The following is a 12,784-nucleotide window of genomic DNA, read 5'->3' on the forward strand; positions in this document are numbered from 1 at the left end:
GGAACTGAATGACATAAGGATTTTACACTTACCTTTAGGCATTAGGGAGGTAGAAAATTTTTAGCAGAAAGTGACAGCATTGTTAGATCTCTATTTTAAAGAGAATTTCAGTGGAAATTTACATAGTAGACTAGAACAGGCAAATACCAAAACAATTAAGAGCAGTTTGGAGGTTCTTGCTTACTCCCAGTAATTGCTTCACCTAAAATTTAAGAAATAAATGTTTTTGACTCTGTGTAAATATTCTAATTGAATATATAATATTATAGTTCCCATAGTTAAATAGATTTTTGTGACTACTTTTTCCCTCTGTGTTCAAGTAAACCAGAATGTAAGGCCCTAAAGGACTATCTTTTATTAAAGAGATTAACCTAGAAACCAGTCTAAATTTTCCTAGTGATTCTCTAGTTTCTTCAGCAGCCACTGTGTTCTGGTCCCATAGGTTGGCCTGGCAGTCGTGAATGGACAGCTCATGGCTGTTGGAGGTTTTGATGGCACAACGTACTTGAAGACCATTGAAGTTTTTGATCCTGATGCCAATACGTGGAGGTAACCTTTAGGCAGTGTTGCAAATCACCTTACTGCTAACTTGAAAATTATGGGCTTGAGATAGTCCATGACCATCAAAACCAAGATGGACAGTACACTGAATTAACCTCTTGCGGTACTTTGAAAAGGGCTCAAAGTTACCCAGGTTTGATGGCTTATTTTGACTTTACTGCTCTAAAGTGGCTGACATCTTACACAATTTTCTTCTCCAACTGTCCAGTTTCATAATCAGAGACAGCAAAAACAAATAATCTCTCTCCAGCCCCATCATGTTCAGCTGAGGAGACTAAGGCACCATGAGATATAATGACTTATCTAAGCAATTAGGGTCAGAACCTTTGGTTCTCAATCTGTCATTGTAATTTTTATACCCAGAAAAAAGAAACTGCAGTTACTTTTTTTCTTTTTCCTGCTTTTTAGGGCTGCATCTGCAGCATATGGAGGTTCCCAGGTCAAATCAAAGCTGCAGCTGCTAGCTTACACCACAGCCAGCAACAAGGGATCTGAGCCGCTTCTGCAACCTACACCAAAGCTCATGACAATGCCATATCCTTAACCCATTGAGTGAGGATAGGTATCAAACCCCCATCTTCATGGATACTAGTCGGGTTCATTACCACTGAGCCACAATGGGAACTCCTACAGTTACTTTTTTTAAAATAATATTTTAGGAGTTCCCATCGTGGCTCAGTGGTTAACGAATCCGACTAGGAACCATGATGTTGCAGGATCGATCCCTGGCCTTGCTCAGTGGGTTAAGGATCTGGCGTTGCCATGACCTGTGGTGTAGGTCGCAGACATGGCTTGGATCCTGAGTTGCCGTGGCTCTGGTGTAGGCCGGTGGCTACAGCTCCAGTTAGACCCCTAGCCTGGGAACCTCCATATGCCGCGGGTGCGGCCCTAGAAAGACAAAAAAAAAAAAAAATAATAATAATATTTTAAAACCAGGTTTTTTTCTTTGAACTTTTAAAATCTTCTTAAATACATTATTATTCTATTTTAAAGTCCAATAAATTTTAACTCCCTAAAGTCACTTTTAGGGAGAAGGCTACATCTTTCTTAAGAGTTTGACTATATTAAACTATGTAGACTTAATTTTACTTTGCTTTTAAACCTTGTCTAACAAATCCTTCCTAAGTACTTAAGTATTCTTATATATTCACATAAATCAGGTGACTCGTGAATTTATTTTAAACATTCAAAAACTTTAACAAATTTAGCACAATTCTCTTGAAACTTTCAACCTAAACTCTTCAGTCTAAATCTTTGCTCAATCACATATTTTATACCTAATTCGCAAAACTAATCTATAGATGCTCTAATATACTGAAATCTCTTAAACACTATAGGAACTTAAAATGTCAAATATATAGTTAATTCTCACATTTAATATAAAATATTAATACTATTTTATAGATGGTATAGATACCTATGCTAATATCTATTCTAAATACTAACTTTGTAAGAAAACACTTTCATCTTCCAAGCAATTGCAGGTTTCTCTGTCAATTAGTTAGACTTATTTGCCTAAATAAATCTGGAGTAACCATCTCAGTGGTTGAGGTTACACATTAACCACAGATACCCATCTAGACATGAGATATGAAGCAGCAGATATTCTGAAAGATTTTTCTCATGACCAGGTAAAATAAACTGAAGTCTACTTTATAGTCACTGTTCCAAAAGGGGCAGTCTTGTAGTCCATTCCTGCTGCATTTTCTAATTTTGAGCCTATAACTACTCCCCCCCCCATATTTTTTCATTAGTCTATAAGATTCAACTAATTAATTTACTGGTTTATTTTTATAGTCTTCATCTCTGAGGAAGCCACAACTTTGATAGATACCTAAATGACATTCTATGGATTCTGCATTTCTCTCATACTCTTTATGGCTCAGTGGTCACAACACTAAAGGCAGACTATGACATTGTAGCACTTTTTGCTTCTACATCACATTTTCACAGCCTTGTGAAGAAAGCAAAATTCCCTGCCCTCCCAGAGCTGACGTTACAACGAGGAAGATAAACAGTGCCATACCATAGCAAAGGTGGAGAGTGCGAGAGGAGAGCCCATTTTAAAAGGTGGCCCAGGAAGGCCTCACTGAAAAGGCAACATTTTAGCAAAACCTAATAGAGGTAGAGGAGAGAGAATGGCAGGTTTTCATGATTAGGACCCGCTCACTTGTGGTGTATTTTCGTCTATATATAGCTCTCTATTTTGAGTGGGAATTTTGAGGAAACATCATTTGGGAAGATAACCAAATGCATTCCTGCCACTTAATGACTATGATCCTATATAAGGACTTGTTTCTCAGTAGCTATTATTAATATATGTTAGTATTATTTGACCAAGTAATATTCATGGAATTCTTAAGGATCATCTATTGAGACATTACTATCTAAATTTCTCTAGTTACGTATCTCAAAATTAAACCAATTTAAAATCAACACCTTACAGGTGACAGAAGATCTAATATTCTTTTCCATGAAAATCCTTAATTTTGAAGATGCTCTTGTTCACATGTCACAAGCTATATGCTGACTTTATTTAATCATACCCAGTTTTGTTCCATAAAGGGTTTGAGAAGATTTCTCAGACTACAGACAAAAGAAGAGGATAAAAATAAAGTTTAGGCAAAAGGAAAATGTAGGTGGAGAAATACAGCCAGGGTCAAATTAGGCACAAAAATGTAGAATATGTGGTTCCATATAATTTTTAAAATCAGTCTAAGTGTAGAGTTATAAAGTTACAATGCAAAAAGTGGATATGGTACTCTCTTAAAGCAGTATCCCAGGAGTTCCTGTTGTGGCTCAGTGGTAATGAACCCGACCAGTATCCATGAGGATGAAGGTTTGATCCCTGGCCTCGCTCAGTGGGTTAAAGGTCTGGTGTTGCCATGAGCTGTGGCTTAGGTTGCAGATGCAATTCGCATTAGGCCAGCAGTTACAGCTCCGATTCGACGACTAGCCTGAGAACTTCCATATGCCACACATGTGGCGCTAAAAAAGAAAAAAGAAAAAAATAAAAATAAAACAGTATCCCATAAGTCAGACCATTTCGGTCAGTATCTGAAATAATTATGATTCTGCTACTTGCCAGTGCTCAATTCAAGCTCGTAATCTTTGGAAGAGATGTATGAAGCTGAAAATATTAGTTGTGATATAAAACTTAGAAATGTGTTTTATTAACATCTATGTTATAGAAGAAAGAGTGCTTTTTCCATTTATAAATCTAATTGTGTTTCTTTCTTTGCAGGTTATATGGTGGGATGAATTACCGTCGGCTTGGGGGTGGTGTAGGAGTTATAAAAATGACACATTGTGAATCCCATATATGGTGAACATAAAGAAGAGAGTCATGTATATGCACTTCTGTGTTCTGGAGAGCTTTGACTTTGGAGCTTTGTACAGCTCTAGAAAACACTAAAAATTGTATTCTTTGCCGGTGCCTCAACATGTGGAAATACAAACACAAGGAAAGTACTTCACCTGCAAGATGCCATCTTTGCACAATAATTTTCAGTTTTCTGCAGAATAATATTTATTTTTGGTTTTAATTTATCATGGATTTTTTGTTGTTGGGTTTTTGTTTTTTTTTAATTTAGCCTTCCCTCCACCAAAAAAGAAAAAAAAAAAAGACAAAAAGGACAAAAATTTTAAGCAGGAAAACCCTTTAGTAGTTTGAAAATGCTAATAAGAGAAGAGGAGGCTATATATAACCTAACTGTTCATTCTGAGCACTCCATCACTACTTACAGGAACTGCCAGTGACAAGGATAGTGTAAGTGACTCCACTACTTACAGGAACTACCAGTGACAAAGATAGTGTATTAGTTGGCCATCAGTCTTGCACTAAGCACCAGAAGACTTGAAAATCTATAAAACAAAACAAAGGAAACATTTAACTAGAACAAGTCAAAAGGAATATTAAACTGATAAAACCAGGACTCTGATGCTAAAGTTTTTATCAGTGGAAGTGTACATCTTGTATCCTTCCATATTAACTTGTTTTCCACTATATTTAAAATCTTTTTTTTTTTTTTTTGTATTTTCATAGAGTTTTTGCTAGATCTAGAGCTCTACTCAGTACCTCTACAAAAACAGTATACACTTCTCAAATACTGTCTTGAGAATCCCCCAAGTAGAATCATGTGCAACTCGGCAAGAGTTTTTGCTCAAAACATTACTGACTGAAGCAAATTTCCTTTCTGTTTCCTCTTGCTACTAAGGACCAGCAGGGAGAAATGTCTTCTCCCCAGCAGTGAACACTGTTATGCAATTTACACTTGATGCTCAGGCCTGCTGATGCTGAGGCTTACCTGTAATCACCACCTCCAAAGGGAATGAATTCTTCAGTTCATGTAATAGTATGCTAATGAGTGTAAAATCAATGGAGGCATTTTATTAATAAAATCTTGGTTCCTTTATAAAAACTGTAAATCATTATCCTCATTCTATAAAGCCACTATTACTACTACTCTCAAATTGCACTTTCTGGTAAAAAAAATTAACATTTTTAAGAAAAAAAAGATACAAATTTCAGTGGTTGAGGTTTTTTTGTTATGTTCATAGACCATTTTTTTTCAATGTATTTTGCAGGAAAATCTTTGAATAAGACTTTAACCACAACCAAAACAAATAACCTTCTTCTCCCTCCCTCCTACTACAAAAATGTTTGGCAACTTCTGTGTTTACATTTAAAGATCATTTGCACCTTTACAAGGAAAAAAACAAGTATTTGGTAAACAGTTGTTTACATGTATCATTTATGCTTTTTTCTAGCATGTATAACTTTTATAAATAAAGGTAGTACTTACCATGAAAAAAATTAGTTAATCCTTTTTAATGCTTGTGCTTTGTTATTTCTTTAAACTTTCTGTTTCTATATCGTTTATATTTCTTATATGTAAAGTTACAAGTACTTTCAACCTGAAGAAATACAGGGATTATCAGCTAGAATAATGAATTTTTATTTTGTATGTATATAAAATAGTATTTTATTACCAAACCTTTAAACCATTTAGAATCATGTGGTTTGAGCTGGAAGGACTTTTTATAATCATCTGATCCAAACCCATTTATTTCTGTGATCTAAGTCTATAAACCAAAGAAGTCCTACCTAAGAGTAAACAGTTTAATGATAGAACCAGCATTTAAAATCAGTTCCCCAAACTCCTACTCCATTCTCTCTCTTTGCCACACAGCCACTGCAGACATGCCTGGAACTAAATATACTAATAGACCTTAATTTTAAGTAAGTCTGGTATGCAACATTGAAAAAGTATAAAAAAATTTATGGGATCCTACAGTACTGCATTATTAACAGTCACTCTTCAAAACAAAGTCACATATTTCCCAAGACTATATATTGCATATATTTGAAGAAAAGGAGAGGAAGATAATAGGAACAAAATTCTAGGGATTGGACTCTCCATAAGCAGAAAAAAGTTCCCAGTGAGAGCATTTTATAGTAGCAGTTGATGACTAGAGACTCAGGAACTATAGCAGTGGCCAGATTGTTCAATGGAGCTTAAAAGGTTTTTTTTTTTTTTTTCCTTCCACTGAAGGTGCTCCAGTTTTATTACTGAGTGAAATATACTTACTCTATAAACGAGGTTGGTGTAAAATACAGTATTTATTAACCTATTTGTATAGTGAGTTCTACAACTCTAAGTTACTTACTTCATAGAATTGGTTTGGGTTGGTAGTCATCTTTATTTTTTAAGTGAGTAAACTGAAGCTTAGAAAAGTTAAAATGACGTGGTAGAATCGGAACCTCAAATCCACATTCCCTGATTCCAAATCCATTCTTCTCTATACTACTCTGCACATCCCCATTCTGTCATCATTTTCCTCCAGTTTTCTTGTTGTCATTTGATTTGTTTTAGGGCCGCACCCGTGGCATAAGAAGGTTCCCAGGCTAGGAGTCAAATCGGAGCTGAAGCCACCGGCCTACACTACAGCCACAGCAACATGGGATCTGAGCAGAGTCTGTGACCTACACCACAGCTCAAGGCAACGCCAGATCCTTAACCCACTGAGGAAGGGCAGGGATCGAACCTGCGTCCTTGTGGATGCTAGTTGGGTCCATTAACCACTGAACCACAACGGGAACTCCCATTTTCCCCCAGTTTTGTTCTCCAATATTTTACCTGCAAATATCCACACTGAAGAGACTAGTTCTTGACAACTGTGAAGTAGAAAAGTTCCCTCACAAACAATATTTGTGTAAAAAGCCTTTTAAATGTTATATTAACTTACGAAACAGATAGGAAAAGGAAGAAGAGGCATGGAGAAAGATGTACAGGACAGAAGAAGGAAGAGGCAAATATAGCTCAGTAAACCTGAATATCACTGGCTGTTTGTCTAAGTAGTTTGTGACAACTGGCTCTAAATTGCTTCGAGGTCCCTGTTCTGGAAGTGATTGATAAGAATAGTTCCTAGAAATGACAAAGCTCTGCAACAGAGTTGTCTTTAAGGTCATTAGCAACAGTAATCTTTCAGTCCCTTATAGTTAAGAATTTACATTCTTTTAAATGTAGAAGATGAATGGTATTTATTGCACTAATATTAAATATTTGGGGTTATTCCAGAGTTCCCGTCGTGGCTCAGTGGTTAACGAATCTGACTAGGAACCATGTGGTTGTGGGTTCGATCCCTGGCCTTGCTCAGTGGGTTAAGGATCTGGCGTTGCCGTGAGCTGTGGTGTAGGTCGCAGACGTGGCTTGGACCTCGCGTTGCTGTGGCTCTGGCGTAGGCCAGTGGCTACAGCTCCGATTCGACCCCTAGCCTGGGAACCTCCATATGCCTCGAGAGTGGCCCTAGAAAATGCAAAAAGACAAAAAAGAAAAAGAAAAAAATTGGGGGTTATTCCAATAACGGTAACCTATTAAAACCCCTCTCCTAGAAAGTTAGAATATTTACGTATTGGATTCTGAATTCCTAGGGAAAGGGGACAGTTTTATCTACCAGTGTGAATTTAGATCAGTGAACATTGGAACTGCTACTAAACAGGAAGAGTCCCTGCCTTCAAAAAGCTTACAGTTTTAGGAAGTTCCTATGTGGCACAGCAGGTTAAGAATCGGAGGTTGCTGCAGCTGTAGCGGAGGTTGCAACTGCAGGACAGGTTTGATCCCTGGCCAAGGAACTTTCACATGCAGCAGGGGAGGCAAAACAAACAAACAAAAAACCCCTTAGTTTCAAACCTGAATTTGATCAAGCCTATATATTTGTGGTTCTCAAAGCGTTGTCTCTGGACCTGACGTCCTCAAGATTCTTTCAAAGTATCCATCGGTCAGAGCTTTTTTTGTTTGTAATCCTAGGAAGTTTTTTGCTTTTTTTTTTTTTTTTTTTTAACTGTGATACTATTTGCACGGATAATGCAAAAGTAATGGTAGATAAAACTGCTGACACTTTAGCACAATTCAAGGCAGTGGCACCAAATTATACCTATACCGCAAGTTATAATATTCACTACCATCTACTCACAGTTCAAAAAATATCTATTTCATTTAAGAAATCTCAATGCTCAGATATATGAAATATTTCTGCTGCATACCAAAACACAGTGATTGTCACAAGAAAAATCTTGCGTGACTGTTCTGAGTTGTAAGCTGAACAAGCCACTTTCTGTAAGAATGACAAATTAAGGTTATTCAGACTTGGGTGTCCAGTGGACATTTTCTGGAAAATGCACAAAGGGAGGCTGTTACTGCAAGGAAAACAGTTGACTGCACTTATCATCAATGATAAAATTCAAGCTTTCACAAGAAAATTAGAATTTTGGTAAAGTTGTATGGACCACTGTGGTGGTTAATTTTATGCGTCAAATTGAGTAGGCTAAGGGATACCCAGATAGCTGGTAAAACATTTCTTCTTGGTTTGTCTGTGAGGATGTTTCTGGAAGAGATTAGCATTTGATTCAGTCAACTGAGTAGAGACCCACACTCACCAATGTGGGTGGGCATCATCCAATCCGTTGTGGGCTACACGGAACAAAAATGCAAAAGGGGAAATTCTCTCTCTCTTCTTGAGCTGGGACGTTCATCTTTTGCCCTTGAACATCAGAGCTCCCGAGTCTCAGGCCTTCACACTTAGACTGAAGTATTATAGCAGTGGGTTTTCTGGTTCTCCAGTTTGCGTAAGTGGACTGTGGGACTTCTCGCCCTCTAGAACTGCATACACCATTTCCTTAGAGAGAGAGATCCTATTGGTTCTATTTTTCTGGAGAACCTTGATTGATACAATTACTATCAGCTTGGATTCCATCAACTTCAAACAATAGGGCACTATAGTACTTACTACTGAAAATTATCCACATATAAGTAGACCCACAGTACAAACCCAAGTTGTTCAAGGGTTGACTGCACCTAGCCCAGCAGCAGTGATTCAATAGTCTGGCCTGATATGCACTGGAAAAGTGATTAGAAAAGGAGCTGTGGCTGAGAAAGGTTTGACAGTGGAGTTTTGCCAAGTAGGCAAGAGTGGAAAGTCATTCCAGATAAGAGTAGCATGTGCAAAATACACAGAATAAAGGCAATGAGACAAAATGGAGTGTTTGGGGCTATCTCAGCAGTTTGGTTTATCAGGAGAATAAAATGCAAAAGGGCAAGCCTCAAGAAGTAAGGCAAGACAAGGCATCAGGACAGGTACTATCATAAAGGATGCCGGTAGTTTCCTCTCATTGCTTTCTTTTCTGTTTATTCCTATAAGTCTTTTCTTCTATGTGGGTGGGGAGGGTAGTCCCCAAGATGCCTGCAGTGATCCCTGCCTTCTGGTATTCAAGCCCTATGTAATCCCCTCGGCACTGCACAAAGATTGGTCCGGTCTGTGAGTCTAATTATATGCTAAAAAGTGATGTTATGTCACTTCCTAATTAAGTTATAAAAGAATCTGCTTTCCTTTCACTTCTCTCTCTTCCTCTCTTCTCTCACTCTGGGAGAAGCAAATGCATGGGGCGGGGGGAGGTTTTAACAAATCCAGGAATGCCCATGTACCCATCAACCAGCTTCAAAAATTATCAAAACGTTACTAATTTTGATTTATCTATTCCCTCCCACTCTTACTCTTCTCAGCACCATTGGAGTATTTTTAAGAATCCCAGGCATCATGTTATTTCACTCACACTTGAATATTTAACAGGTAAGATCTACTTATAATAATACTATCACACTTGACAAAATTAACAATTCCTTAATATCACATAATACCCAGTTCATATTAAAATTCCCCTAGTTATCATTTTATTTAATGTTTGCAATTATACCTTGGAGTTTTCTTTTTCTGTCCTTCTAGTCACTCATTTGGTCAAATTCCTTCTTTGTTCTTTTGCTCAGTCATTTTTAGAAGTCCTTCTATAGTCCCCTTAGTCTCTATTCTATGTATATGTGTATATTCCTATTGTGAAAGTAGCAGTCAAACCTATACTTCTCTATAGATACTCAAATATTTAGAAATATTTCTTAAGTGTTTTTTTTCATCAATATGGACATATGTAATATCTGAACAGGCCATTCTGTCCCTTGTATCACTGCTGTCATTCATTTCAATTACATATAGACATACATACATATATATTTATACGTTTATATTATGTAATATATAAAAACATATTTTATTATGTATATTTTAAATAAGCTTAATCAAATATCTTATTGGTATTATTCTGAACGGTCATCTTATAATGAAGAATAAGAAAAAAAATTTAATTTTACCTTCACACATTCCTTCTTTGATGTTCTTCCTTACTTTATACAGATCCAAGTTTCTCACCTATATAATTTTTCTCTCTGAAGAACTTTTAAAATTTCTTGCAAGGCAGGTCTACTGATGACAAATTTCCTTATCCAAGAAAATATTTGCATCTCCTTCGCTTTTGAAGGATAATTTCACAAGGTACAGGATTTTAGGTTGGTGAGTTTTTTCCTCTTAACATTCCACTCTCTTCTTGCTTGCATGGTTTCTGAGGAGTACTCAGGTGTAATTCTTATCTCTGTTCCTCTATAGGTATTTTCTTCCTTCTGGCTTTTTTCATGATTTTTTATCTTGATTTTTTATACTTTGAATATTTTATGCTTAGGTATAGTGTTTTGTTTTGTTTTTTTTTTGCCACACCCACGGCATGTGGAAGTTCCTGGGCCAGGGACTGAACCCATTGTGCCACAAGGGAACTCTTATATGTCTACGTACAGTTTTTTTTGGCATTTATCCTACTTGGTGTTCTCTGAGGTCCCTGGATCTGTGGTTTGGTATCTGACATTAATTTGAAGAAACTCTTGGTCATTATTATTTTAAATATTTCTTCTGTTCCTGTCTCTTTCATGGTATTCTCATTTTGTGCAACAGTTGACCCTAGAATAACACAGGATTAAGGGTCCAACCCAGCCTTCTGCACAGTCAAAAATCTGCATGTTAACTTAACACTCCTATACAGACAATTCCTCTGTATCCACAATTCCATATCTGCAGATTCAACCAATCTTGGGTTATATGTACTGTATTTACTATTGAAAAAAATCCATGTATAGTGGACTCAGGCAGTTCAACCCTGTGTTGTTCAAGAGTCAACTGTATGTCATACCTTTTAGAGTTGTCCCACAGACCCTGTATATTGTTTTTTCAGTCTTTGTTCTCCTTGCTTTCCAAAGATTCCATTGCTATGTCCTGTAGCTGAGATTCCTCAGCTGTGTTGTCTTCTAATAAGCCCACCGAAGGCATTCTTCATTTCTGTTACACTATTTTTAAACTTGAGCATTTCTTTTTGGTTCTAATATGGATTTCCATTTCTCTGTTTACACTGCCCATCTCTTCCTGCACAAGAAAAGTTTATCCATGGATCCCTTAGCACACTAATCACAATTGTTTTAAATTCTCAGATAATAAGATTTTTCACTACCATGTCTGTTTCTGATGTTCGGCCTATTCCTTCAAATTGTGTTTTTTGGAGTTCCCATTGTGGCTCAGCCAGTTACAAACCTGACTAGTGTCCATGAGGATGCAGGTTCAATCCCTGGCCTCACTCAGTGGGTTAAGGATCCAGTGTTGCTGTGGCTGTGGTGTAGGCTGGCAGCTGCAGCTCAGACTTGACCCCTACCCTGGAAACTTCCATATGCCACAGGTGTGGCCTTGAAAAAAAAAATTGTTTTTTGCCTTTTGGTATGCCACATAATTTTTTTCTTGATAGCCAGACATTCTGAACCAGGTAAAAGAAACTTCTGTAAATAGGCTTTTAGTAATGTGGTGGTGAGAAGGGAAAAGTTTATGGTCCTGTGATTAGGTCTCAACCTTTTAGTGAGCCTGGGCCTATGGACTGTGAACTTCATAAATTTGTTTTTTTCTCTCCCCTTAGGTGCAACAGAATGGCCAGAGTGGATCAGTATTGGCTATTTCCCTCTCCTCAGGTTAGTTAGGCTCCAGCTAATCTCCCCTGAGGAAAGAACTTGTTAAGAACTGAGTGCTCTTACATATTTCAAAATGGTTCCTTTTCCCTTCTCTTCACCAGAACTATGAGAGAATTTTTCTCTGATATTTACTATAGGAACCTGGTTGAGCCCCTAAGGTAAATCTCACAATACTGTGAGCACCCCCCACCCAATCAATGACCAGGTTCTCCTAGAGTTTTAAATTCTCAGACTTATCCACACCAAGCCTCCAGAAATTCATCAATTATAGTTCAGGTTTTCTGACCCCAGCACTGGTTCCCACAGGGGTTTCTGCTCCTTAGTCACTGCTTCTGTATGACATGACTCCCTGTATTTGCCTATTTGTCTCTCCAGTCTTGGGGGTAACAGTTTTCTCTGTGTCCTCCCCTTTCTCACTGATCCAAGAATAGTCGATTTTTCCATCTGTTCAGCTCCTTCCTTGTTAGGACCAAGTAGTGACTTCCAAGCTCCTTACATGTGAAACCAGAAGTGAAATGTGTGTTTTTAAGTAAAAACACAAAACAAAACAAAAGACATGAATCATCTCAATAGACACAGAAAAACAATCTGACAAGATCCAACATCCATTCATAATAAAAACCTTCAACAAATTAGGAATAGAAGAGCACTTCTTTAACCTGATAAAGCCCATCTATGGAATACCTACAGTTAACATCATATTTAATGGTGAAATATACTTTCCCACTAAAACCCAGTGCAAGATAAGACTGTACATTCTCACTACTTCTATCTGCCATTGTACTCAAATCTAGCCTTGGCAATTTGGCAAGAAAAAGAACTAAAAGGCATCCAGA

General features: G+C 37.3%; 1 protein-coding gene across 1 annotated transcript in view; it reads left to right on the forward strand.

The window, feature by feature from the left end:
• Positions 1-5,395, forward strand: part of KLHL20 (kelch like family member 20) — a 77,917-nt gene extending 72,522 nt beyond the window's left edge. Inside the window, exons 11-12 of the mRNA XM_005656716.3 lie at positions 443-549; positions 3,806-5,395. Coding sequence (XP_005656773.1) covers positions 443-549; positions 3,806-3,890 — 192 coding nt within the window. The 3' untranslated portion in view covers positions 3,891-5,395. The remainder of the gene's footprint in view (positions 1-442; positions 550-3,805) is intronic.

Source organism: Sus scrofa, chromosome 9 (assembly GCF_000003025.6).
Source record: "Sus scrofa isolate TJ Tabasco breed Duroc chromosome 9, Sscrofa11.1, whole genome shotgun sequence".
Classification (NCBI taxonomy): Eukaryota; Metazoa; Chordata; class Mammalia; order Artiodactyla; family Suidae; genus Sus; species Sus scrofa.